Here is a 26,462-nt window from a genome sequence, read left to right on the forward strand (position 1 = left end):
AATTTCATTGGTCGTCCTCCGTCTTCTGTTACGTACGAGCTACCTTACTTTATAACTGGGCTGAATATTCTTGACTCTGGCTATCAACTTCTACACATTCCATCTATAATTGTAAAGCGGACGGGTCTATCTAAGTAGTATACAATAGCTTACACAGGCCTATTATGCAATCATTCACCCCTCGCCGCGTCCCACATCGCTTTACGGTGAGTGCAAGGTATTACTGTACACTGCTGGCAGGGCTTTTACCACGGATGGCAAGCAGTACGAGCTTAGGATCAACATTCTCCGCTTGACATCATCCAGTAACTCTTTTGGCAGCAGGATTGCGATTTCCTCGTGTCACTGTGCCTCCGATAATGTGCGCTGCTGTCCCCTCAGCACAGTCATTCGGGCGAATTCTGCGGCCATGCCAGGTCACCGCATCAGTGTCTCGAGAGACGCTTTTCAAACTCTTCGACGATTATACCATGAAGCCTGTCGATTGCGAGAGGAGTGCAGCTATCAGATCACTGTGTTAATCTCCGTTGAAGTCGATTAGGCCCGCCCATCGTCTCGAGACATCATCCAGCAGCTTGTCCACTCACAACTTCGACTTCTTTTCTGGTTCTATTGAAACCTTCTGATAGGAGGGCGCTTGGTGTTCTCTGATGATAGCCATTGTGTAAGCCACGTTGCTTTTGGACTATCCGAGGATACTGCGCTTACTTGAGGATAGCTGTATCACAACAATCCATCATGTCAGAAAGAAATAGCCATGCTTCACCTTGAGGCCTGGAGCCAGTAGAGGTAGCTGCGCTTAGAACACATCCTTCATGGGTATAAGGAACGTTACTACCAGAATCTTGTTTTGTGCTGGTACTTGTAATAGACTGCATTATATTTGGGGGTCCAGTTGAAATTTTCAGTTATATGGTTAATTGACGTGTCTTCAACTATGAGTCTGCAGCTTCACACTGAAAGGCGATGTGTGAAGTATTTGCCCATATATAGACATCGGTGCCGCATGTACATGTGTGAGTTTGGTGCAATATTGATGCTCTTGGTCATGAAGCGTCGTCAATGATTATACCTAGGTACATGATTTCACCATTTATCCCCGTCATTGCAATAGTGCGAAGCAGCCGTCTACAGGGACTGCGCCGCAAACTTGAATGCGTTCTTAACGACCTTTATCATTTCCTCGGTCATGAAAAGTGAATCTATTTGTCCTTCTTGAGCCCACAACCATTCCGTGTGCTCGTCGGGATTCAGCTTGACAGTAACCCCCGGTTCAACTGTTACCACGTAGTTGAGTTGGATGTTGGATTTCGTTTTGGACTCCCACGTCATCGGCTCGAGTTCGCCAATGATCTCTGATACGACCTGGGAGGTCTCCTCCAGGACTTCACGCGTGACGGAGTGGGCAACAGTTTCGTCCGTGGTTTCGACGTGTCCGCCAGGAAGTTCCCAGGCGTTAGGGAAGGCTGTCTCGTGGGGAGCTCGCTTCAACAGAAGGAGAGTAGGGTCCTCCGATTTCGAATTCTGGAAGATCGCAGCGCCAATCACCCAACGCTTGGCTGGGTTGAGGTCTTGTGGACGAGAGTGGAGGCGTTGCTCGTCCAAAAACTTGAGGGACCGTTGAACAGCCATGGCGTCGTCAAAGGTTCAGTAACGAGGTGCAATGGGCTTGGACGAGGCATTTATCCTAGAGCATGTTCCATATTCTTAAATATTGCATCAATGGGCGGTGGGGAAGCTGTGCCCCTGTTTAAATAGGTACAGTACAATATGCGCCCTATGGAAGCTATTACTTTTCAAAAAGGGAAACAAGAAAAATACTAATGCTTGTGTCCAAAGCGACTTGTGGGCTGAAAATCTTCAGATGGAACAGGGTAAGAATGGTGAGACCAGACTACTTTCCAAACTCACGAGTACACCTGCAAGGAGGTCAGCTGTGATCGTCAAATGTGTTCATTCCATTGACAGCTCACCTCGCACAACAGGTGATTGTGGAATATTCCGTTATTCCGTGCATCAAAAGCCCACATGATATCAGGTTTTGCTGTAGAGTACAGTACATTTAGCGTACAATACACTCATACATATACGTATGTGTGTACGTACATACATACATATATCATGACTCGTTCAGCTCACCCATCTGCTTTCTATGCAAGATCGACATGATCGACCGAGATCTCCGCGGTAATTTGCTCAGTACTTCGTACCTAGAGCAGTTGCGCCCTTGCGTGGTGGCAGAGATCCGTCTGCATTTGTCAAGCATCAGAATCAATATTTTTGAAGTCCCCCAGCTCACGTTCTCTGTTGTCTGGATATGGTCAATCACAGTCTTGTATGAGATCATCGAGCAATCTCTGAACTCGATTCCGCTAGGTTTCACCCTTGGCGATACTCCACTACGTGGACAATGGTTAGGAGATTGGAACTACGCACGGCAACCTCTATGTACTCCGTAAGTAGCGGTCGCTGGATATTTTAGGTAGTGTTAGTTGCATGACCAACATCCAACTTTCTGCGTCTTTCACGGGCTTGTCCTTTCCTTAGCCCCACGGTTCGCAGCTCTTTTCCTCTTCACCCCACGATGACTCCCTCCGAGACGTCGCCTCTTCTCGCCGAGCAATCACCCCAGACACGGCAGAAGCACCACCGCCACCACCACGATGTGCCCCCAGATTTCTCGCCGTCCTCCGGGGAGAGTCTCTGCCTGCCGCCTGGAGACGAGGCGGTCGCTTCCGAGGAATGCAAATTGCTTCTAACCCGGTCTGCTCCCCTGATTGTCACGTTTCTGCTCGAGTACTCGTTCACGGCGGCGAGCATTTTTGCCGTTGGCCATATTGGAAAGATCGAATTAGCAGCCACCGCAGTCGCGGGCCTCACGGCAAACATTACTGGCTATGCAATCTACCAAGGCCTCGCGACAAGCCTCGACACGCTGTGTCCGTCCGCGTACGGCGCAGGCCGGAAGGATCTCGTCGGCCTTTATTGCCAGCGCATGACCTGTTTCCTGTGGTTCATGACGATCCCGATCGCGGCCATATGGCTCTGCGCAGATCGCCTTTTGAAGCTCTTTATCCAGCCCGAGATCGCCAGGATGGCTGGGTTGTACCTCCGCGTCCTGGTATTGGGCGCGCCGGGCTATGCGGCATTTGAGTGTGGGAAGAGATTCATGCTGGCGCAAGGTCTCTTCTCGGCAACCGTATGGGTTCTGATTTTGTGCGCACCACTCAATGCAGTTCTCAATTATCTCTTCGTCTGGGTATGTCCCCGACCCCTCAAACTTGCTGCTCAGGGTTCCCTCCAAGGTCACTGACTTGAGCCTGAAGACATTCAACTGGGGCTTTCTCGGAGCCCCAATGGCCGTCGTCATTGCCCAGACTCTGATGCCCGTCATCCTTGCCGTCTACATCACCTGCATCGCAGGATCCGAATGCTGGAATGGCTTCACGCGGTCTGTTTTCCACGGGTGGTGGCCAATGGTTCGACTTGCTCTTCCAGGGATGGTGATGGTGGAAGCCGAACTGCTCGCATGGGAGCTTCTCACGTTGGCATCCAGCTTCATTTCCGTGGAGCATCTTGCCGCACAGTCAACGATCGCAACACTAGGTGCGATCGCTTTCAACTTTCACTTTCCGATCTCTATTGCCGCGGCGACTAGGATATCAACGTTGATCGGCGCAGGCCACGCAGATGCAGCCAAAAGGGCAGCGAAGGTATCGATCTTGACTGCTTTTGTCTTCGGAATCCTTGTGGCCATTCTCTTAGGAACGCTACGGAACCAGCTTCCTGCGCTTTTCACCGAAAACCCGGATGTCATCCATTTCGTCAGTGCTGTTTTACCGATGGTCGGAGTTTCGCAGGTCTTTGACTCGCTGGCAACGTCCTGTAACGGCCTTCTCAGAGGACTGGGAAAGCAGAACGTTGGAAGTGTCACCGCCCTGTTCTGCTATTACGGGGTAAGTTGATCTTGCGTTATCTCCATGATCCCACTTTGCCCGAATCGGGAGGACATCTGCTAAGTAATCGCTCCGTTCAGGTTGGGATTCCGATCTCATTTGCCTTGGCATTTTGGTTTCACTGGGATCTTCTGGGTTTGGCAGTTGGAACGACATTAGCTTTATTGCTAGTCGCCCTCATCGAAGGGGCCTTTATGGCGACGACTCACTGGGAGCGTATTGTAGAGGAGGCAAGCATGCGCAATGAGCCGACGGTTTCTTAGGTAAGGGAAGATTATCGTCAGCCATGTACAGTAGTCGGCGAAGATATACTAATACGATGGGTGCGTCCACTTCTAGCATTCAAACTGTACTATAAACTATAGGGGTAGTATTTTGAATTTAAAATTCTTATGGACTTCATGATTCTTCGGGTTTAAATTTCGCAAAGAGAAAGTTTTTGAAATTTCGAAGTCTACTAATGAATTACGTTTAACTCACCCGATAACCATCTTACCCTAAAAGCTAATAAGCAAAAAGCTACAATTCCTATTGGCTAATTTCCTTGCTCGGTTTCCTTGGTTTATATTTAGCCCGCCCCATATATAAGTAGTCTATGCGTTTTGAATTTCGAAAGGCAAAGGTAAAGGTGTCGGCATCTCATGAAATTTAAATCCAATCTCCGAATTGCACCACCACTAGTTAGTCACGACTTCGTTGTTATAGCTAGGTAGGAAACTACTTGACTAAGTTAATTATCCATAGTGAAGATCGGCTCCCAGATTATACTCCCCCGATTTCGCACAGGCAGTTCGCTTAAGAGGCCGCAAATATCCCCTCACTTCCCGGTTTTACATGTCTCGATATCCACCTCATTTACCAAAGAAAATATTTACAGACTATCTTATTCCTAAAAAACCATCACTACATTGCCGCTTTACTATTCTTTATAGCAGAGACCTTTGTAGAGCAAGAAGGCGAACTCCCCAAAATCAACTTGCATAGCTATCCTGATGGGGCATACACAGATATATATTGTGATGCAGCATCCGGCAGAAAGGGCCTGGCATAAGTACTCTACCAGTGACTTCCTCTCAAAGTTCAGTTAGACTGGACTAAAATGAGAGCAGTCTTGTCGCGGACTGGGGTTTATGCGTCATCTAATTCTTGTGTGATAACTACATGAAAGATATCAAGAATACTTACAAGTTAAACAACGCGTAGATCTGCGTCAGTGCGGCATCACATGCCTTTCGGTTTCGGTTGAATGATCTTCCGGACGATTTTAATGTTCCCCTGAAAAGGTACTACAGACGCTCATCTGAAGACTAGATATTGTTTGGAAGTACCGCGTCTGGAACATCGCCAATATGTCCTTTAGCCTGTCAGTCAATTTGGACGACGCCTCAATTAGACCTCTGAGATCGAGACTCGGATGCAAAACCTGCAAGCAAGTTTCTCTTCTCTTCTTGCAAAAGGAGTGAAATATTAATCATGCCCTAGAATCCGAAGAGTCAAGTGTGGAGAAGAAAAGCCTAATTGCCTCCGATGCACCAGCACAGGTCGCAAGTGCGAGTACGAAAATCCAATTGCCCGCACGTATTGGTCTTCGGCTTCCACCTTTTCCATCCTTGACACCCCTCTGTCATTATTATCCAATGCAGTACTGCGAGAGCGTCGCGCTTTTGCCTACTATTTCCAAAACACAGCAACGTTTGTCGGCGGTGGACTGGATGTGGATTTCTGGCTCACCATCGTCCCGCAGGTCTGCCGGAGTGAACCCGCCGTGTGGGATGCCCTGATCTCCATAAGTTCACTGTTCGAGAGTCCCGATCCCTGTCCGGATCTCGTCTCTGTACGCCGGGGACATGCTCGCACTCTAAATCAAAACCAACAAGACGCGTTAGTCTGGTATTCGCGTTCGGTATCTGCTGTTCGCCGGGGAATCGAGCGCGGTAGTGTGGACTCTTTTGTCGGATTAATCACCTGCATCTTATTTATCTGCATTGAGGCCCTTTGGGGTGGTATGGAAGAGGCTTTGCACCTCTATAGTCAAGGAGTACATCTCATACTCGCTTTACAGACCCAGAGTGCATATGCGGCTATGACAGAAACCAAAACGTCCTTATTAAAGGATACAATTGTCCCGATTTTTATCCGAATTGGAGCCGTCACTCTCAATACCGGCGTTTCAATGAGCCCGCTATTGCAGGAAACCGAACATGAATCCGCGCCGGAGTTTACCTCCCTCAAGTCCGCACGGGAAGCCATTGTTATCCTAGCCATAGAGATCCCACTTTTCGAACTAGATTGCGAAGAATACCTAATACAGTCGCATGCCTGCCACATATCCGAAGAACTGATGAGTCGGCAGAAAGTCTTGTCAAGCAGGTTACAGAGCTGGTACACTGCTTTCACTAACATTATGGAATCTCTTCGCACGAAGGATGGCTTATCAGCGCTGCAAGCTAGCACTGGTGCCCTTCTCCTCACTTACTATGAAATGTTATCCGTTATCATCGGGGTCTGCGTATCGCCATTGCGCATCACCACTGACGCTTATACATCGAATTTTCAAAATATAGCCGAACAATCCCGCATCGCTTTGACAGGTTCAGCGCGACGTGATGGTACACAACCACCGTTCACGTTCGAACTCAGTGTTGGCCTGCCACTTTGGTTTACGTGTATCAGGTGTCGTGAACCCACAATTCGACGCACAGCACTAGCTTTGCTACGTCGAGCGCATCATATCGAAGGGCTTTATAAGCGCGACTACGCAGCCACCATGAGCGAAAGAATTATCATGGTGGAAGAAATGTACGGAATAACGTCAAGTGCAGCCCAAAGCGTGGCCAACATTACTACACGAAAACCAAACGATGCATGCATTGAACACAAACCCCGTTGTCAAGGCAGTCGGGGCCCACACAGTCCCTTTGACATGGACTTCGAACTCGGCGCAAGTCCATACCTTCCACTTACCGATACTGAACCCAGCACTTCGGAAGCAGTGCTTATCCCAGCAGAGGCACGCATTAGACCTCTCGGCATTTTTCGGCCACGGGATGGTTATCCTCCTGAGATGACTGAGGATGATATCGCAAGGTTGAGCCTAAGCCGCGATCAGACGTTTCTACATTTCTCGCGGAACGAGCACGATCAGTATCACAATACGTGGCACACGATCCATGGATACGTTCCTATTGAGTTCTAACTATGTTCGAAGTTGCTTTGATTTGAACTGAATGGGGTAGAAGGAGTAAGAGAGGGTACGATTTCAAGGATAGCATTGTCCGTCTGCTCGGCCTCAAAAAGACGATGATCGAGGTTCGCAGACAAGGTTGAGCTGGCAGAGATCGAGAATTATCAGCGTGGTATCTTGAAACGCATGAGAGAACAAGAGTAGAAGTCGTCGTTCCTTGCGATCAAAACAATCCCATACTGGTCAGCTGTACCTCCTGGGGGAAGAGGAACCCCCTTTCCTACCCCCGATGGACAGTTTCGACCGATAGTCCCAGAAAGTAACATTTGCATCACGTCAGGCTATTTGGAGATTCATCAGCACCGGTGACTTTCTCCGGGCCCGGACGGGTAAACTGCGTCGACCCTCCCGCGCAGAATATCGGAGCTTACCCAGAAGAAGCTTGCAAAACAAAGCTCGACTGAAGGTGCACATCAAGATTTAGGGCCGTACTCTACAGCCTTCCTCAGAAGACCACAGGGATGTGTTGTATCTTCCGTTAGAGACAATCAGGATGCAGGCTAATATCTTTGATAGCGGTAGTGGGTCTGTCACCCTTCACACAACTCGCTACCTACATCTAACGAGTAGGCGCAGCAATTGCCATAGCCGGCATCTTCCAATTGTTCTGGTTGGACATAGTCATATACAGAGCACTGCCTTCATCCTTTTGAGACTCTTTGTGTTTGTCTGCCCCTTAGGCCGGGGCAGGTTAAGAACCATATCCTAAACCACTGAATTGCATCGAAAGACTCTAGGCAGTGTGAGATACTATTATCTTGATCCTACTGTTTCTCTATTATAGCGGCATGTGCGCCTGTGGGTAATCCCCAAGTATCGGCAAGTGCGACTTGTAGTGTAGATGAGGAACTTGTTTACTAAATTGACTACGGAGTATACAGAAAATAGTGTGATGCCTTGAACCCTGTATTATAGGATTTAAACCGGGTAATCTCGGTAGGGCTTGTTTCGCGTTATGTGCTGTTTAGGGAAAGTAGATTTCTCACTGGCAGCTGCCTAGCTACCGCAGGCTCCTCTTCTCCCGTTTATGCCGTGAGCCTTGCACTCGCCGTAAATGATTAGCAGGTGATCTCTATCATCTTCCTCCTTCATCTTCCGCTTTACATCAGTCTATACTCAACGGCCCAGACGAAAGTTTAGAGCTTCGAGCTCGATTCCTACGAGAACCAAGCATTCCATTAATCTTCATCCCGAGCTTCCGAGATAAATCAAGTTTTTCTGTCCGCCACGGAATAAAGCTATTGAAACACCGTGCTAAAATCGTGATTAGATCAATTTCCCCAGGATATCTGTTGTCGAGGGATTGAACATCGACAGCCTTCTCATAATCACAGTTAAATCCCCCCTTTTCCGAAGTATCTACTGTCGGATACCAAACCTCGAAAACCGTTTTTCTACTGTCGGAATCGTTATAACCACCACTATATCCCCTTCCCAAAGGTACACCGCTGAAACCTGTCTTCTCCGCCCAGGATGCCTGCCTTCGTAGATATGCCCCGCCTTCATGTCCCTAAAAAAAGGAAAATGGAAGAAATACCCGCGTTAGAGAAGGAGAAGGAGAAGTTAGATAAGGACGCCAAGTTAGCGAGGAAGAAGCTAAAGGCCAAAGGGTCTTTTGATGGAGACTCTTGGACTTCTGCTGCAGATGTCGAGGAAATGTATCTTCGAAAGACTCGGGTGGCTTCTGAAATATCACTGTCGAAGTTCAAAGGACCAGATTCGGCATGGGCAAAGAGTGAAGAAGCGCGCAGCTTATTTGAGCAAATTCGCGCTCAGGAATATCGTGTTCGATCATTCAGCGCTCATAGCAAAGCTCTCTCTCTCGATGACCCGAAGAGAACCTTGCGCGGGTCATTTATGAAGTTCTTTACCACGAGTACTCTAGGCCTCGGCATCCAAGAAGGTTCCGGGGCAGGAAAGAGAGACTCGACCATCCAGAGCAGTTTTCGGTCAAGACTTCTGGAAAAGTACGAATCCCTGGACGAGACTGGAGAGTATGCCTGGTGCTCCATACTTCACAAATTTATCGCAAAGGAAAATACCACAGCAGCCCATCTATTCTCATACAAACATGGCCAAGTGTCTATGGACGCAATCTTTGGGAAACAATCCTCCCCTGAACTCTTTTCAGAGAAGAACGGCTTGATAATCAGCACTGTCATCGAGAAAGTGTTGGATACAGGAGTCTTGGTTATTGTTCCAGATTTGCCAGACAAGCCAACGCAGCAAGTGTTGACGCGCTGGCTGAATCAGGACATCCGCGATTTCAAGATCCGAATCATTGACAGAGAATGGTCCAAACTAGACCACGGCATTGAGGAGAAGGACAGCGGAATAAAATGGAGAGATCTAGACAATAGGAAGCTGAAATTTATTGGGAAATTCCGCCCAGCGGCAAGATACTTATACTTCCACTACTGTCTACAGGTCCTACGTCGGGCTTGGCGTGCAGGACCTGGCCAACATGCTGCATTCACGCTGAAGGACGAGCTGGGAAAGCCCATTTGGGCAACATCTGGGAGATATATCCCAAAAAACATGCTCCTTGCTTTTGTGGAAGAATTAGGCCACGAACACAGCGACCTGCTTATTGCAGCGTCAAGGCGCCGGGGTCGCCCGAATATCCTTCTAGATGCTGCTGCCGCACATATTGCCGATAAAAGTGAGAGTGAGAGCGAGAGTGAAAGTGAGGAGGACAATGGGAATGAGAGCGAAAATTATGACTAAAATGCCACAGAGTGTTAATTAGATTACTTTGTATTACCTACGCCAATAAGCATACACCGATCATTTATCAGAGCTATGAAGCTTCATCACCGATGCTCATAATTTGTATCTCTCTCCCCCCCTTAATCCTATTTTTGCTTTCTCGCGTTTTGTCTTGGTGACTCCCGGAGGATGATGGAATGCTTAGCTACTAGTCCGAGACTTTATACTAATTTCGTGCCCTTCCCGTCATCTGCATGACGATGTATTGCTGTTTGAAGTTACAACAAGTTGACAGTCCCCACATGTGGTCGTCATTTGTGCTCTATAGAAGGCACCTCGGGGGTTTCTGGTCCTTGGATACGACGGGTGTATTCTCATCGTATAAACGGATCATTTCGGGGTCAAACAATGGCTCAGCTGCGACAGTAGCCGGAATCCGACGGCCGAAGTATTCAATCTGAACGGCATAGCGTTCACTCACCCAGCTAGGTAGCCAGGCATAGGCGATAGGCTTGCGTACCGTATATCCGAATGCAGCGCTGGTTATATATCCCACAGACATGCCATTGTAGTATACGGGCTCCTTTCCGAGAACAACGGACCGGCCGTCATCAATAGTTAGGCAACGCAGTCGTCGGGCAGGAGTCTGTTTGGAGCGCCGACCGAGTGCGTCCTTTCCGACATAATATTCCTTCTTATCTGCATTGACTGCGAAGCCAAGACCAGCCTCATATGGGTCATGTTCGGTAGTCATGTCGGTTCCCCAAGTTCGATAGCCTTTCTCTAGCCGTAGCGCATTAAAGGCGCTCCGGCCAGCTGCAATGAGCCCGTGAGGCTTGCCTGCCTGCCAAAGAGCGTCCCATAGCCGTGCACCATACTCGGTACTAGCATGAATCTCCCAACCTGGTTCTCCTACATAGGACTTGCGCATTATTATGACCGGGATACCCGCGACGGTTGCTCTCTTCACACCGAAATAAGGCAGTCCTTTATTGGAAAGATCGTCTGCGCTGACGGCACTCATGACATCCCGGCTGCGAGGACCCCAAAGACCGATACAACTTGTTCCCCCGGTAATATCACGCACTCGCACCCACAACATCGGGGTTCGCTGTTCTTGGTGGTAGGCTTCTCGTGTGAGATACTCCAAGTCTATGGCAGTATTTGCACCTACTTGGAATAGATCATCATCAAGTCGAGCGACAAATATATCGCTGCGAATCCCACCTCGGTCATTTAGAAGTAAAGTGTAGATGATTGTACCAGGCGTCATAGTAGCATCGCCTGTGGTTAATCGCTGTAGCAGGGACACGGCTCCTGGACCTGACACCTCGAACCGGTGGAAAGAGGTCATGTCATATATTGCTACTGCATTCCGTGTCTTCCAAGCTTCTGCTGCAGAGATTGGCGAGTAATACCGTGCTGTCCAGGCATCTCGGCGTATAGGCTTCCACTGTGCCGGGAGATGGTTGATTAGGGCTGCGTTGGCTTCGTACCAGTAAGGGCGCTCCCAACCTGCAGCCTCTAGGAAGACGGCACCTAGCTCCTTTTGACGGGTAAAGAAGGGGCTAACACGAAGCTGCCTGGGAGACTCTCTCGGTTGTAGTGGGTGAATGATATCGTAGATCTCGACGAAGTTTTGCTGGGATGTCTCGGTCACATAATCGCGGCTAAGCTGGACCTCTTCGAAGCGAGACAGCTCGCACTCTGTCAAGTCAACTGTGGAGTAACCCATAGTAAGTACTTCAGCTACAGCTCGTGCGACGCCGGCCGAGTGCGTCACCCAGACAGCTTCTGCTACATAGAAGCCGTCAAGATTAGGCGCCTGGCCGACAAGAGGTCCGCCATCCGGGGTAAAGGAAAAAATGCCGTTGAAGCCGTCCGCGATCTCGCATTCACGGAGAGCAGGTAAGATATCTTGGGATAGCTTCCAGGCTGGCTCAAAATCTTCGCGGGTGAACTTGAGGCGCGAAGGCATATTCTTCTCGTCGACGTCCCTAGAGGTTAGGCCCAACGAGGAAGCAAGAACTGGCATCGGACGGTGACCGTAATAACCGATGCCGTATTGCTCGCCATGCTCACGATAATAGAGATCCTGGTCCTGATGGCGTAAGATCGGAAGGCTGGCATTCATTCCATTCGGGCGGATGTTGACATCACGGCCAGTGAGAGCAGGCACGGCGGTTGTTTTCGCGTACTGATGTGCCAGGGGAAGTAAAGGAATTCGCACGTCAGCCATCGCTCCCACCTCAACCCCCCAGAATCCAGCGCAGGAGACGACAAGGTCGGCCGGGATGGTGCCGCTGGGTGTTACCACACCTGTCACTTTACGGCCCGTCTTCTCTATTCCCGTGACAGGCGTGGATTCAAGATAGCGAACGCCAGCATTGCGAGTGCGTTCAATGAGCAGCTGCGTCGCGCGGGCAGCTAGGGCCAGACCATCGCTGGGAATGTGTAGGCCACCGAGCACAATATGCTCGTCCAGGAGAGGGTATATCTCCCTACACTTCTCGGCGCTCACAAAATGCGTCTCGATTCCCCATGATGAGGCATAACCATGCTTCCGCTTGAGCTCTTCAAGTCGTGCTGGTGTGGTAGCTACCTCCAGCCCACCCACTTGATTGAAGCAACTTTGGCCATCTTTTTCCAGGGACAACAGCTTTTCAACTGTGTAATGCGCGAGCTGTGTCATTGTCTTGGATGAATTCGCCTGGAACACGAGGCCAGGAGCGTGCGATGTCGAACCGCCTGGCATGTGCAACGGACCCTGCTCGACGACGGTGATATTCTTCCATCCTCGCGAGACCAGCTCGTCAGCGAGGTTGGTACCCACGATGCCGGCACCGACAATGACAACATGTTGGCTGGGATCCATTATTGCTGGGAATATATCGATACACTACCCAACTCGGGGGACAGCGCTGTAATCTGTGACGAGTGTCCTATTTATGCGACAGAAATTTACAGGACTGTACAGCTCAGAACCGCTCACGTGTGCGGTTTCAACGGCAGAACGGACCGTGCGGGTTATCAAGCTGGGATCTCGAATTAAACGGCCGTATGTGGCCTCTTTGGCAATTTCTGGCATATGTCCCCTTTTGTATGATCTGGGTCTAATGAAGGTTGGGGCTTGGCCTGGGGATCGAGTAACTCTCCAAAGTACAGTACGAATGACATACGACTCTTGGTTCTTTCCTATCTTGAGCATTGCTTGATTTCGTACCAGAAGAACGATATCAGTCTACTCGCGTTCGCATCACAAGTCTGATGGACGAGGAAGCTCAGCGTGGATGCCATAATGGTTTGTTTTATTATGGGTTGAGAGTTCAATGTGGGGAAGCCGTACAGAGTACGGAGTAGTCTAGGTACAGTAGAAATGAGAACCTTCGCGGGGACAGGCTTTCCTGATCCGGAATCGGGTTCCTCATACCAGGATTGGTTAACTATTACTAGCAGTTCTACTCACTCTCTTTTTGTCTTGTCTCAACATCCAGCACAGTCTCCTGTCGCACCAGTACGGGCAATGGAAGCTCATCAAAGATCAAGTTATTGAATTATTAACGCAAGGTCAAAGTTGAACTGGATGCGATGACACACATAGGCTCTTAAAAACCAAAAACCTTGAAAATCTTGATTATTCAATGGGTCTCATACGATGCGCAGTCCGCCAAAACAACGCGGCAAACATACTCGAGAAATAAGCTCAGCCACTTTTGTATTCATTTTCTCTCAGGCTATTACAGAGTATGAGGGGAAATGAAAAGAAATCTATAAAGGGAAAGACTATATTTTCTTTAATGTTAACCTATCATAGTTTCTGACCATGTTTACTGAATATATGTCACGAGCACGAAATAACCCTACTTACTCATATGGTTATAGAATGGCACTTTATATCTGCTGATTCTGCCATTGCTTATATTGCTTTCAAGGAGGCAATGAAGATGAATCTAGGCCTAAAAATGCGTTCGGTTGCACTTTGCACCGCCTCTTATGTTGGGAGAACGATAACTTGAGTATAACGAAGCTATTTAATGCAGTCTATCAGAATGGTGCACTAGACCGAATGCCAGGCAACTCAAATTCGTCTGCTAAGTACGCTATATCAGACAATCAGGGAGTGGGATAGCAGTGGATATCCATAAGGCTATCCGCTTTACTCGATATATCTTATCCCCAAAAGTAAAGCTAACTGGATAATTCGATATTACTACTTTGCGACTGTATGAATGTAGTATAAAGTGAGGACTGGAGCATAGGACACGCGCAGGATACATGTATTTGATATCCAATCTCGATTGATTTGTGGGACATTGTCGTCGTGCGCCAGCTGGAAGCGGTGGTCGGTTAGCAAGTTGTCGCTCTCGTCATTCTTGTGTTAGGACGTGTCAGGCTGCATGGGATAATTAAGTATATCAAGTTGCTACGACCCTGCTATGATCAGCTGCAGAATTATGTCTCTGTCATCTCTCAGGGGTTGAGATAGGCCAAGATAGAGTAACAAGCGCGACTTAGTCCTAGAAGGAAAGCCTGATAAGGGGAATGGGAGCTGCGCCTTCAGTCAAATCGCCACTTGTGTGACGCATTTCATTATAGGTTTCCAAGATCCCACCACGCCGATCCTTCAATATCTCCTACCGCAGGCGCTGAACTATGATATCCTATATCGCTCACATCACCGAATTGTGCGGAATCGGCCCACAACCACGGCGTATTGAACATGAGACTATCGACAGGTGCAATTAATCTGTCTGGGGAGGTATTGTTACCGGAACGATCTGAAGTTGAAGAGGTGGTGGTCTTGTACAGTGGTAGAGGCACAGCCTGGCCCCCATCAGCTGTGTTGACTGTGACCTCCGGTGATGTTGTAACGATTATCTCAAGGACGGAGTTTTCCTCAGAAGACTCACTGGCGCCTCCTGGGATGAGGGAGGGGTGCAGTATACTGGAATTCGACGTCGCTTGAGAATATTTGTCAGTGCAGCTGAATTGTAATATATCCCACATCAGTGGTATATTGAGATGAATCTTTGATGTCACCCAGTCATCGTGGTTCACGTTGCCTGATCCGGATGCAATTTGCGTTATTCTGTCGACAGTATGGCTCTAGATACCATCAGCTACAATCCATAGATATCGCAGGGGACATACCAAAATTTCGCAAGCATGAGAGAAGTGTACGAAGCTTCTCAAAAAGTCTCTCGATTTTGCTAAGTCTGCTCTTGACTTGTATTTGAGTCTAGAATCAGCCGCACAGCAATAATATAGTTGAACGGTAGCTGCAATCGCAGCAACGTGTGCAAAGAAAGGATCGGAGAGTTGCAACCCCTTTTCCGAAACCATATCAATCATGCGAACAATCCACGTCGCATGCAGCAGGACCTGCTCTGAAGATCTCCTCCAAAAGCTGTTTGGAATGGCGAGATTAGAATTTCGCTGCGATGCCATGATATACAGAAATGGATGGTTCAAGACGGTAAGAATCGCATGATACATGAACTGAAATTTCAGCCAGGGAACCCAATAAGCTCGATTGACCGCTACTTCCTCTGGTTTGCGCTCGTAGAACCGCACGGAATCATATCTGTGGCAAAGTGGAGTTCTGTTCTCGATCTCGGTGAGGTCGGACAGCACCATAGAGTACATCGACTCATGCCGCCAGGGCTCTTTTAGGCGATTGCTGGCACAGTAAGATACGTATGTTCTTACTTTACTCCAGACCCATCCACAATGTATTGTCATGCTCCATATCCCTATTTCGGTTCCTGCTGGGCAGTCGACGGTGTCTATGGGCAGAGGTGGAGGGTTTGGCCCAGGCTCATTCACCAGTTGCCTATCCGTACAGTTGGGGAAATAAGGAGGGCGCCAAGTCTCCGTTGGGACACTGAGTAGACCGCTCTGTTGGCCATACGTCTGCTCTAGTAACTGGAGACTCCAGAAGACTCTCTTCTTGCGCTCCATATGTGGATCCTTGAGACTGTATGCTCTGTCGTGGTCCAGCATCGCTGATCGGCAAAGTTGAAAAGCAAGGCCGAGATAGAACCGACCAAGCTGCATCTGTCCATCTGTCGCAATGTCAACATCAAACTTGATTTCTAAAGAAGGCAGCTCACAACATTCATACCTACGAAAGAAGAATAAGACAGTAAGCATAAGCTTTCAATTGTTGCCAGCTCCACCGTACCGTTTGCAATGCGGAGCATGACCAGGCCCCTCGCATTCTCAGCGTAGTCATACTCCTGGTCGCGCTCGTCAGAAAATCGCATTGTAAGCGCCAAAACACTGCAAAGTAGTTCTTCGGAGTGGGACGCTAGATCTCCGAGCTCTTCTAAGTTGAAGCACCAGATCGGTTGTCTGTGGCAGTGATCGAGATAAAGACTTATTGCCGTAGCAATTAGCATTGATGAATGTTGCGGGCTCCTATAGTCACAGCCAGAATCAACGAGAGCCGTATCATTGGTACTGTAGCTTGACCCAGTAGTTGCAGAATTAGCAGTGGCCGAGGACTGTATCCCTGGGCGTTCGCTAGCTTCTTCAGATACTTGTCGTTGACGTGTCGTCCAAGTTGGTCTATGACACTTGTCAAAAGGCTTTGCGAAATCAGAGTCCTAGATGGTAATACATGTTACCGTTTAATATGAGATTGACCTTCTCTTCGAGCTCCGCAAGTCTATCTTTCTATGAAACCAGTTAGCTTATGGCAAATTGCGAGGCACGAGATCATATACAGATTGACTATCTATCGACGAGACTCTTGCCACAGGTGTATAGAAACACTGCTGGTTTAGCCGTACACAGCACGAACAGGCAGGCTTCTCTCCCGGACAACGTGTCTTCTTTCGCCTGGATTAAGTTAAGCTTGGCACAGTGAAAATGGATGCGGAACTGCTAGAACCTGCAGTTGAGACAAGCATGGTTGGAGCGCAGCCTGCGACGTGTGCCTTCCGGTGGCGTCATTATTGGAGTAGTTTCAAATCGCAGAACAGAACACAATCAGACAAAGAGATAGTTATGCAGCAAGATATAGATACTTGAGGCGTTTGGTAGGTTAAAAGGCAAGAAGGACGATCCGACAATAGAGCCGAGAGATGGGAAAGCTACAGCTGATGACGAAAACCACGAGTCTCCCGTTTCTCTGTTGAGATCTGCTAAAGAGGCTGGTTGTATGTATACTAGGTATACAAGAAAGTCCGTGCTTTGACCATTTTCTCCGAAGAGAAGCGTCTGAAATTCTCGACGCTTTGGCTGACCTCTAGAGTGCGATGGCTAAAGGCGGATTTGTTGTCCATCTTGGGTTAGATACTCGATTTTTTTAACGGAACCAGCGGGATATTATGATGCCAATTTCAGATTTGATCCAAATAAGAGGGGGGGTTGTGGAAAATTTGAATGTATCGGTCTTTGCAGCATTAGAACATACCTTACCCCGCAAGATACCCGTAACCTCATTCTCTCGATACAGCAAAAGTTCAACGAAAGTCTGAAGATCACTCCACCAGCCACTTATGCATTCGTTACTAGGTAATTGCGTACACTGCCAGTCATACGCCCCGTATTCTCTCTCCACTAATTTGCGCCATATCAGTCACTAATGAGAATTAGTTAGCTGGTTAGTTTTATTGACAGTCCATATTGCGCGGACTGTTGTAGTCCATCCATCAATAGAGCGCTAATAATGTCTGTTGATAATATCCCTGAGAAGTGTTATGGTTTTCCATACCTCTTTTACCGGGGCCATACTTGCCATAGGCAGTACCTGCAGTGACTCTTTACAATTATTATCCTACAAACTACATCTTTCAGGCTACGAGGGAAGAGGGTAGATACGTCCATCAATAGCAATAGTAATTCCTCAATACACTATCCTAAAAGAGCCAACGACCGCAGAAACAATGTAGTTAGATCGGTTAATACGTATAACGCGGAAAGTCGGGCAGATACATATGTCCTCTACCAAGCAAGATTCATAGCAGGCTGAGCCGCCAGGTTTGAACGACATTCACTGTTAGCTTGACAAGCCAAGTTTGAACAGAACTGGAGATCCTGCTCGGTAACTGAAGCAGTTTTTGGCAAAGCCTGTCGAGCGGGCCATATCTCTTTCTTCGCTTTCTCTTCGCGCTGATGATGCTCAACCAGAATGTCTCTCACCAACCCCTGGAAGTACAATGGTCCCTTCTCCATCCGCGGATGAATTTCGTCGTTGACTAAGTCACCGGCATTGAAACCCTTTTGCGTGAGGTCACAGAGACGTTTGTCCTCTGACATAATACGTTTAAATATTGAGTTTATAAGCTCAAAGTCCGCGTCACTGCAGTTCTTATTTCGATAAACCTCATACCTCGTGATCGATTTTGTGGGCGAGATGGGCACAAGTCTCTGGATGAAGAAAGAGTGCGGCCTATGTATGGTCAGTAACAGTAAACATCTTATAGATATGTGTACATACGAGACAGTCATAGAGACGTTAGGGAAATAGTAAGTGCTAGCGGTTCTGAGTCCAGTGGCGATCTGCTCTGCTTTGGAGTGGGCCTTGTGGATAATACCCCCGGTTTTCGTATCAACGGAGGATCCGGCGAGGTCTGTCGAAGATTGAACATCAGGGTGTGCCGTCTGACGATGATAACATTCGTTGTAGTTATCAGCCAGAATCTTCCAATTGCAGCTTCCTTCTATTTCCCATGAGTGGTCAAACGTGTAATCATCCCATCTGATGTCCTCAAATTGGGACTTGATATCGATACGCTTGGAATCATCCTCCCATGAAATGTGTGGCATTTCACCGGAATCCAGATTGACCCAAATAAATCCGTTGTAGTCTATATGGACATGGATAGGCAGGAGTCCGTTCTGACTCTTGTCAAAGCCTTCCAGGTCTTGGTATCCCGGTGCCTTCGCAAGTTTGCCATTCAGACCGTAAGACCAGCCATGATATTTGCACGAGAAGATCCTGGATGATCCTTGTTCCTCTGTGACTACCGGAAACGCACGGTGTCGGCAGATATTGTGAAATCCATTAATCTTTCCCTCGCGATCTCGAACAAGTACATACTGATAGCCAGCAACATCGTAACGTAACCAGTCACCTGCGTTAGGAAGCCTCAGCTTATGGGTCGTGAGGAGCCAATTTCTAGAGAATACAGCCCGTCTCTCAAGCTCGAATATCTCTTGAGAAGTATACCATGACGCAGGTAAGGCCCTCAAATCACCTTTGTTCTCGTTCGGTGAGTCAGACGTCACTTGGCCGCCAAGGTATTTCCAGAGTGATGCAGCCATCGTGGTGGAAAATGAGTATAGTCTGAAGAAGATCGATAATATCAGCACTTGGAGGAACTTTGGGTCGTCGGGATTCTCACCTATCTCTCGAAGATGAGTGCCTTGACATATCATTATAGAAGGTCTCTTATAGATTAGCCATTGCCTGTGACCTCCAAACTACCGGGGGTATAGCAAGAAGAGAACAGGAACGGGCTATTGTCCGTGTGGGAGTGTCCTGCGATGTTTTGGGATAATACTGGACTCTTGGGGTTAAACTTGCCCTTATTGGTCCATGTAGTAATGCAAGCTTGCTAGCCCTCTCTTTTGGAGTGGTCTCGTGGAACCGGAGTGGCGCCAGACACGGCTCACTTCACGGTTCGCCATCCGATCTCACCAAAATGAACCTGGGGAAGGGTCTGGTGCCAATGTGGGTTGTACCGATTTCGAATTAACAGTTGCTATAAGCAGGTAATAGCTCATGGGCCTGATGATTTACCCTATCGAGGCAATCATTCCTTTCGCTCAGTGAGAATGTCCTTATTCTTGTGTACGAAGACTGAACCGCCATCCTAGACCAGGTCCTTCGGTGCAGATTTGATGCCTAAGCACATGGTGTGCGATGAAGGAGTCGGCATACTTAGCTCCGTGTCCATTAGGAAAGAAAAAGGTCTTCCATGAGATAGCCAGTATAGTAAATCAACTATAAGCTTATCAGATACAATAAATAAGACAATAATAGAGATTCACCCCGGAAATAAAGTTAAAACTGCACAGATTGGTTGAACACGTGCCATACTGACACCTTGCATTTGTATAGGCCGGCTTTTGTAACCGTCTACCGAGCCGTCTTGGCAGGATGTGGCCTGTGACATGGATCAACAGGAGATATGATGCATCAAAGGTGTCAGACCTTATTCATCGGAGAGAACATACTTAGCCTTTTCTGGTAGTGAAATCCCTAGATGTGCGGACTTCCTTCAGAATGTATGTACATACATCCCACGAACATATATATACTCAACCAGCCGCTTATCTATACCTCACAGTTTCATCATATGATTTATACCTCTATATTAGTATTAAGATACTACCTAAATCCTTACCATATCATGAGTATCGACGCAGTCCTGAAATAACACATACTGTACAAATTATTTATTATTACACACGATAACAATAACTCTTCTTGTAGTTGTTTTGTATATCCACATTCTATTGATCCATCACAAACCTCTAGATGTACACGTCTATGTATTACTAATGATCATTTGCAAGTAGCTATCGTTTTATGGTCTTGTTAATCCAGCCCTTCCTATTTTATCGGGATGTCTCTCTGATGGCGAACGCAGCACGTCATTCATTGACCTTAAGAGTCGATAATTCAGAGACTAAATTGCAGACTTCTGGCTAAGACTTCACGTCAAGAAAGACAGTGTCTCCCCATAATATTTAGCACGTCGATGAAGTTTTACTTACTGGAAAATTAATAGTCTCTCCTATTTGATGTTTCTGCGAGTTGTATACATAAGGCACTTCGGCTGATTTTTAAAGCGGTCAGGTTTATCTAGCGCAGTGAACTACACAAGGTACATGGTGTTTGTCTGAACAATATATTTTAGACACTAAGGTGTAAGGTATATCGCCTAGTAGAAAGGTCTAACTAATACCTAGGCTAATAGAGTGATCGATGTCAAGCAGGCTCAAATACCACCCACACATTCCAGGGTGGGATTGGCCATTATGATAAGACAAAAGAGAAAGCTATAAACCTGATGCGGCTCTCCGTTAAAGATCAAGGACAAACAGTCCGCCAAGAATGGAATGGGTATAATGCTGGTAAATGATCATGGTAAAGAAAGGTGAACGTCCAGGAACATGATAGAATAGATATCGTGTGTCTTTAAACAGGAGTAAGATGCCGAAGTGTAAATAACGAAAGTGCAAGATGAACATGGGGTTGAGAATAAGTAGATAATCTCAAAGGTTATGAAGAAATGGGAATACTGAAGGTATCATAGATTATCGCATGAATAGGCGTGCTCATAAATGTTGCACACCTGCACCATAATATGGTCGGCGCAACGGGAGTTCATATTACCATCAATTTAGTTGTCCTTCGTTCGGGGAATCGACGGGCACCACCAGGTGCTCCTAGATAGTCCCTCGGCTCAGGGCGAAGCCGTGGGCCTCTGGACGAAGGGCCAGGGGGAGGGCCATAAGACTGCGCAAGAGGAGACGATGGCATTGTTGGTCGTCTGCGTCCCGGTAAAGGTGTAGATGCTGCGGCTCTCCTAGCATCGCGCTCACAATAAACGTGGCCGTTCCATTCAAAGTATTCTCCTCTGAGGACAATTCGACATGTCCGACACTTCAGGCAATCAGGATGGAACTTGGGGCGGTCACTTGAGCCCCTACCCGCTCTTTCGTTAGTTTCTAGATATTGTCCCTCGATCCCAGTATTGCAGGTCGCACACAAAGAGCCATTCAACTCATGATAGTGCTGAGCGCAATATGGGTGGTCGTCTAGGACGTAAAAGTCGGCTGTTTGGAATGGTGCACGACAGGTATAACAGACAAAACATGTCTTGTGATACCGACCGGTAAGTCTTCCATCAGCAGAGGACACAGATTTCCCTGTAATGATCTGGTCACATCCACGACAACGCTTCCTTGGTGCCACTGGTCGTCGTGCCAGAGGCTCTGTGGCTGACCTCGTCATCGATGGACGGGGAACTGCAGGAGCATTGTCATGCTTATGGAGATTATTGGACATAAAAGACAATCCACCTTGCTCCATAGCAGGATCCGTGGGGGAGTCAGGCATATAGAAGCTTTCGCCAATCTTGGGAGGCGCCAGGACTGAATCCTCACTGAGGACAGTTGTATCAACATTGTAGGAAGCTTCTTGCTTGTTCTCTTGGAAAGGCTGTAGTTCTTTGAGAACCATGTCCAGCTTGCTGAGATCAGAAGGCTTCCGTCTCGATGATCTAGAGGATACCGACGGCGCGCTGGAGAAGGAGCTTTGACTTGTAGTTTCCGAAGGCGACGAGCCAGTCGATGAAGTCGCATAGGAACCAAAAGATCGGTATTCCTTATTTTCTGGGATAGGAAGCACATCTCTCTCGGAGATGGTCGGCCGTCTTAGCTGGGATGCATCAGATGCTCCAGATGGTTTCTGGGGAAGTTCGTTAAGTGAATCGGAATTGTATCTTCCGTCCTGGGTAACGGGCAAGGTTCTGGTTCGGTGCAGTGCCAGAGATGGGCCCGCGGAACTACTTCTATACTCATTATCGTAGCTTTGAGGCTCTTCGGTGATCTCCGAATCTGGACCGCCATATCCTGCTCGTTTCTGCTCGTTTCCGGGGACGGATGGAGATTCATATGTGAAGCCAGTCGGAAGACCAGAGGGCATTGGAGGCGCTTCATCATCCATAAAGCCGCGCGCTCCCCGTGAAACACTGCTCACGGAAGGACGTCTACTGGAATTTGAAGTCGATGGCCGAGAGATTGGATCACCAGGAGTCGATGAAAACGTCTGAGAGCTGCCTCTGGTGCCAACAGAGCCTTCCCCTCTATCACTTGAGTTTGTCTCTTGTTTAGACGCAACAGGCGATGCCATCTTCGGCTGCGGTAGAGTTCTAGACTTGGAAGGTAGTGGAAAGGGCGGAAATGCGCAATCCAGATTGAGGACTTCCGGCGAAGGAGGTCTCGGCAGCGGAGAGGTCACGGTTCGTTCTGGCCTGCGCAAGGGTGATTTATTTCCCGCTGAGAATGGACTGTATCTTGAACTGCTGCTGGCGGGAGTAAGTGGATCCGGGCGTAAGAAAGGCCGGTCTAGATACAGCATCAGTAGCTCTTCCATTATCAAAGAAATAAGCCGGACGTACTCGCTACTGAAGGGTCAATTCGGGGTAAACCTGATCTCGAGGCTTTCGGTGAAGCAGTCCCCTGCACAGGTCCAGCATCTGGAGACCGGGGCGCGTAGGGAATTGGATCCTCAGGATCTGGAGGCGGCGAGACAGGCGAAGCTGCGAGAGACCGTAAGTAAATTGACAGACAATTGCACACCACACAAAGCACATAGTCTCACCCTGTGGCACCTGAACACAGACATGCTCCGCCATCGCAGATATCTCAACTTCAGCATTGCAATTAGAGCATTTTATAGTGGGCAAAAGGCCCGCCATGTCCGCCATTGCGGTTTCTGTCCAGCGCGACGCTCGCACAAACACGCTATGTTGGACTGCACAACAATTAAGTGATCGAAGGCGACACCACTTCTCGTGCAGAGGTCCTCCGCTGGTGTACGACTTTCCGTCGACGCGAAAAGGTCGGGCAATCCAGTGCCTAAGCCTTTGCTTTGAAAGAAAACATGAAAAGAAAGAAATAGGACCTTTCACAGTGAAGAGACGGGGGTAAGAATAATAGAGGGGGGGTCTGCGCGCGCTCGAGACAGTGCGTAAGCTCCAGTCGGAGCATTCGATGTAACGGACCTGTTTGGCCCTACGGGAGATGAATCGGTCGATAATGGGTCTGATAATGGGTCTGATAATAGCCTTCCAATCAGGATAGCGACTCACGGACCAACTGCGCGAAACGTGCCAACTCTATCCCATCCAGTAAGAGATCTAGATAGACGCTATGAGGTTGTGGTAGAGTACTCACTGGCGGTTCTGATGGGATGCGTGGGCAAATGTCCCGCCGCAATACTGCTCGCGTGTCGTGAGGTCGATATACTGCAATTCTACCGTAACCTTCCTCGACCGCTATATAGTAATTGTCACAGCTGGCGGGCCTTGTTCCTTTTCCCATGTTAACCAGACGCGGCAACGACAGGAGTCTCGTGCACCTCCAGGCTCGATCCAGGCTGTAGCCCCTGAAACTCCTGCGAGGAATCGACGTTGCGGCGCCAACTAGAGTCGAGGGCACGAGCCAAACAGAACGCCGGGGAAGATCAGGGGTAACAACGGCGTCAAAGCTAACGGGAGTTCACTAGCTATCCCTAGTTAACTCCCCGCGACTCAACCCGTTCCTGGGTCGACAGCTTGGCTGGTTTTCCGATTGAGGGATGAGGGCAAGTGGCCATCCAGCCATTCACACGGCAAACTCGGTGATCTGCTCAGGAGCGGTCTTGCATCTCCCGTCTGAGTGTGGGCGCTGTCAAGCGTGTTGTGTATTATTGCACGGGGCAGCGATCGGAGGGTTGCATCTGCCAGGCATCTTCGCGCCATCAACAACAGTCAGTGACGTGACTGAGGGAAAATAAGAAGAGGAGAAAAAGGTTTTCAGCATTTGCAAAATAAACAACCACATGAGACCTCAGCCAAAACGGTCAGTTAAGGCGGTAACTGGTCAGAACATGAGCAGCAACTGTTACTTAGAGAAATGGAGGTGGCGGTCAGCGGCAGAGCCGCGTGTATTTACAGCAGATACTCGGTACTTTAAGTAGATATATCTCCACTTGAGGGTCTGAGCGACACGAGACAGTCAAGAAGCACGGATACATAGAATAATATGGACCATGGAGATTTCCGTTTTACAGTACAGAGTACAGAGTACGGAGTACAGACAAGCATCATCATCGCAAGAGGCAGCAATTGAATTTCTCCGGTTGTTCGTGATCATCGTTGTCAGGTCCCGTGATGACTCGGTCCGTGGAAACGGTGGAAAGCCCTTTGAAGATCGATCTGGAGCGTAAAATTAGAAACGTCCATCGTTATTACCGTCGTTATTACTATTCTTGCTCTGGAGATAGACTCATCCCTCTTTCCGGAGTGTTTAACCAACTAGGTATGTAGTGTTGTCACCCAGTCTTTCGAGTACTTTCCATGTAAAAGCTGTCCAAAGAGGAAGTGTCTCTTTCTAAGTTGCTGCAGATGTCCAAGCTGCTGCCGGTTGACAGAGCCTCTGAGTTTCTCTAAAGTGCATAATTCTTGGGCAAGTTCACTTCCGCTGTGTCTCCATTCTTCTCTCTATCTCTTTCTGTATGATTTATTGAACTTCGTCCTTCAGGCATGAATCCGCCCGCCAGATTTATGACCACGTGCGTTGTGATCGTTTATTTTGTTTTTGCCATCTCCGACGTCGGCGGTTTTCCGTCTCCTGGACTATGGTACCCCAGGCCCACTTCCCCAGCAAACCACGGGCATCATACGAGAGATCGAGGGTAAGAATACGAGAGATAGTTAGCAATTGCACTGTGTGTAATGTGTATAAAGTGGAAGCACAAAGACTGTAGCAGATCCATCGTTCCATGGAAAAGGCAGGGTCCATTCTGGCCATCACAGTACTCCTAGTAATTACCGTTCTTGTTCCGTTCTGTCTACGGAGTACTCCGTACCAAGGTTTGTTAGAGTAACTATGTCAGACCGCTACATTATTATTAACTATCTCCTGCAAGTCAACTTTCGTGGATCTCTGCCCCCGGCGGAAGAAGCCAGCGATGATAATAATGTCCTCCACAAACAGCAACGAGAGCACACAAGTCCACACTCTCAGGCAAGATACTACTGCTGATCGGCGCGCCCTCAGCATTCTGTTGTTCTTCCATGTGGTATCTATCCCAGCGAGACTGCCAGCAATAGAGTTTCGTTTAGCTCACGTAGAGCTGTAGATCGTGTCTGGAGAAAAGAAATACCGCCGCAGTAGCGCTCTTCCGCAATGGTGATCCGGCATCCTGCCCTCGTGCACATACTAGTATTTGGCCAGACACGTCGTAAAGTGTAGGCTTTGTCAGGTACATATAGCATACTAATACCTATTATTAGGTACGGTAGGAAAGCTGGAGTAGAAAGGCATGGACAGGACTGGAGATGTAGCCGCTCTAGCGAGGGGGGATTATTGTTAGCCATCGAGAATCTCACAGGGTGCTCTGGGTCTTCTCATGAACAACGTATCATACCTATCCAAAGAAGGACACTGGGTCCATTATTCAACCCCGCCGCCGCGGTTGGTCTGTTGTGGATATTGGCGCAAGAGCACAGAAGCGACGCTAAGAAAGCCCACTGCAATACGTTGACACCCGCCAGAGGCCAGAAGACAGCGCAGCAGCATCCGGTGATACGAAATCGACTAACGCGGGCTTAACTCCATAAACTCTAGGCTAGATGTGTTTGGATTTCAGGCGACAGGAATAATAATATTAATGGCCGAGTGGAAGCTCGCGGAAGGCCCAGGGACAGGAGAACGGTTGAGCGGTGGTCCCGTCCCGGTAAGTACAAAACGCTCGCTCTCCCCGCGTCCAAGTCCGAGTCCTGCTTCTTCCCTCACCACCATAACAGTCGGTTGTCTCCCCAGTT

The 26,462-nt window shown here is 48.4% G+C and overlaps 8 protein-coding genes across 8 annotated transcripts; 3 read left to right on the forward strand and 5 right to left on the reverse strand.

Moving 5' to 3' along the window:
• Nucleotides 1-1,003: 1,003 nt before the first annotated feature.
• On the reverse strand, nt 1,004-1,899 carry C8Q69DRAFT_289904 (NUDIX hydrolase domain-like protein). Its single transcript, XM_028627003.1, has one exon. It carries the CDS (start codon nt 1,630-1,632, stop codon nt 1,129-1,131), a length of 504 nt encoding a protein of 167 aa, XP_028483996.1. The 5' UTR covers nt 1,633-1,899; the 3' UTR covers nt 1,004-1,128.
• A 685-nt stretch (nt 1,900-2,584) lies between these two features.
• Nucleotides 2,585-4,219, forward strand: C8Q69DRAFT_403897 (multidrug and toxin extrusion protein 2; the record flags this gene model as incomplete). The annotated part of the gene is made up of 3 exons (XM_028628020.1): nt 2,585-3,259; nt 3,327-3,956; nt 4,037-4,219. 3 exons carry the CDS (start codon nt 2,585-2,587, stop codon nt 4,217-4,219), a joined length of 1,488 nt encoding a protein of 495 aa, XP_028483997.1.
• A 1,044-nt stretch (nt 4,220-5,263) lies between these two features.
• On the forward strand, nt 5,264-7,228 carry C8Q69DRAFT_289980 (hypothetical protein). The gene is made up of 2 exons (XM_028627004.1): nt 5,264-5,385; nt 5,439-7,228. The coding sequence occupies exons 1-2, from the start codon at nt 5,306-5,308 to the stop codon at nt 7,150-7,152; spliced, it is 1,794 nt and encodes a 597-aa protein (XP_028483998.1). The 5' UTR covers nt 5,264-5,305; the 3' UTR covers nt 7,153-7,228.
• Nucleotides 7,229-8,317: 1,089 nt separating this feature from the next.
• On the forward strand, nt 8,318-9,927 carry C8Q69DRAFT_521744 (hypothetical protein; the record flags this gene model as incomplete). The annotated part of the gene is made up of 1 exon (XM_028633521.1): nt 8,318-9,927. Exon 1 carries the CDS (start codon nt 8,674-8,676, stop codon nt 9,925-9,927), a length of 1,254 nt encoding a protein of 417 aa, XP_028483999.1. The 5' UTR covers nt 8,318-8,673.
• Nucleotides 9,900-13,034, reverse strand: C8Q69DRAFT_290007 (dimethylglycine dehydrogenase precursor). Its single transcript, XM_028627005.1, has one exon. It carries the CDS (start codon nt 12,782-12,784, stop codon nt 10,232-10,234), a length of 2,553 nt encoding a protein of 850 aa, XP_028484000.1. The 5' UTR covers nt 12,785-13,034; the 3' UTR covers nt 9,900-10,231.
• Nucleotides 13,035-14,381: 1,347 nt separating this feature from the next.
• C8Q69DRAFT_290062 (putative Zn(II)2Cys6 transcription factor) lies at nt 14,382-17,362 on the reverse strand. The gene is made up of 6 exons (XM_028627006.1): nt 16,805-17,362; nt 16,638-16,752; nt 16,532-16,587; nt 16,034-16,479; nt 15,061-15,974; nt 14,382-15,015 (listed from the first exon to the last, which is right to left on the reverse strand). Exons 1-6 carry the CDS (start codon nt 16,864-16,866, stop codon nt 14,500-14,502), a joined length of 2,109 nt encoding a protein of 702 aa, XP_028484001.1. The 5' UTR covers nt 16,867-17,362; the 3' UTR covers nt 14,382-14,499.
• A 497-nt stretch (nt 17,363-17,859) lies between these two features.
• C8Q69DRAFT_403937 (rieske [2Fe-2S] domain protein) lies at nt 17,860-19,182 on the reverse strand (the record flags this gene model as incomplete). Its single annotated transcript, XM_028628023.1, has 2 exons — nt 17,860-18,307; nt 18,356-19,182. The coding sequence occupies 2 exons, from the start codon at nt 19,180-19,182 to the stop codon at nt 17,860-17,862; spliced, it is 1,275 nt and encodes a 424-aa protein (XP_028484002.1).
• A 2,071-nt stretch (nt 19,183-21,253) lies between these two features.
• Nucleotides 21,254-23,360, reverse strand: C8Q69DRAFT_507739 (hypothetical protein; the record flags this gene model as incomplete). Its single annotated transcript, XM_028632914.1, has 3 exons — nt 21,254-22,998; nt 23,052-23,192; nt 23,255-23,360. The coding sequence occupies 3 exons, from the start codon at nt 23,358-23,360 to the stop codon at nt 21,254-21,256; spliced, it is 1,992 nt and encodes a 663-aa protein (XP_028484003.1).
• Between the last annotated feature and the right edge of the window lie 3,102 nt (nt 23,361-26,462).

The sequence above is a fragment of the Paecilomyces variotii genome (assembly GCF_004022145.1).
Source record: "Paecilomyces variotii strain CBS 101075 chromosome Unknown C8Q69scaffold_7, whole genome shotgun sequence".
Taxonomy (NCBI): Eukaryota; Fungi; Ascomycota; class Eurotiomycetes; order Eurotiales; family Thermoascaceae; genus Paecilomyces; species Paecilomyces variotii.

Excerpts from the sequence above, each read along its gene's own strand:
- C8Q69DRAFT_289904 (XM_028627003.1), bottom strand. The coding sequence starts at position 1,632 with ATGGCTGTTCAACGGTCCCTCAAGTTTTTGGACGAGCAACGCCTCCAC.
- C8Q69DRAFT_289980 (XM_028627004.1), top strand. The coding sequence starts at position 5,306 with ATGTCCTTTAGCCTGTCAGTCAATTTGGACGACGCCTCAATTAGACCT. Across the intron at positions 5,386-5,438 it reads CTCGGATGCAAAACCTGCAA|AATCCGAAGAGTCAAGTGTG; the intron begins GCAAGTTTCTCT and ends ATCATGCCCTAG.
- C8Q69DRAFT_290007 (XM_028627005.1), bottom strand. The coding sequence starts at position 12,784 with ATGGATCCCAGCCAACATGTTGTCATTGTCGGTGCCGGCATCGTGGGT.
- C8Q69DRAFT_290062 (XM_028627006.1), bottom strand. The coding sequence starts at position 16,866 with ATGACGCCACCGGAAGGCACACGTCGCAGGCTGCGCTCCAACCATGCT. Across the intron at positions 16,753-16,804 it reads CATGCTTGTCTCAACTGCAG|GCGAAAGAAGACACGTTGTC; the intron begins GTTCTAGCAGTT and ends AACTTAATCCAG. Across the intron at positions 16,588-16,637 it reads CGTCGATAGATAGTCAATCT|AAAGATAGACTTGCGGAGCT; the intron begins GTATATGATCTC and ends CTGGTTTCATAG.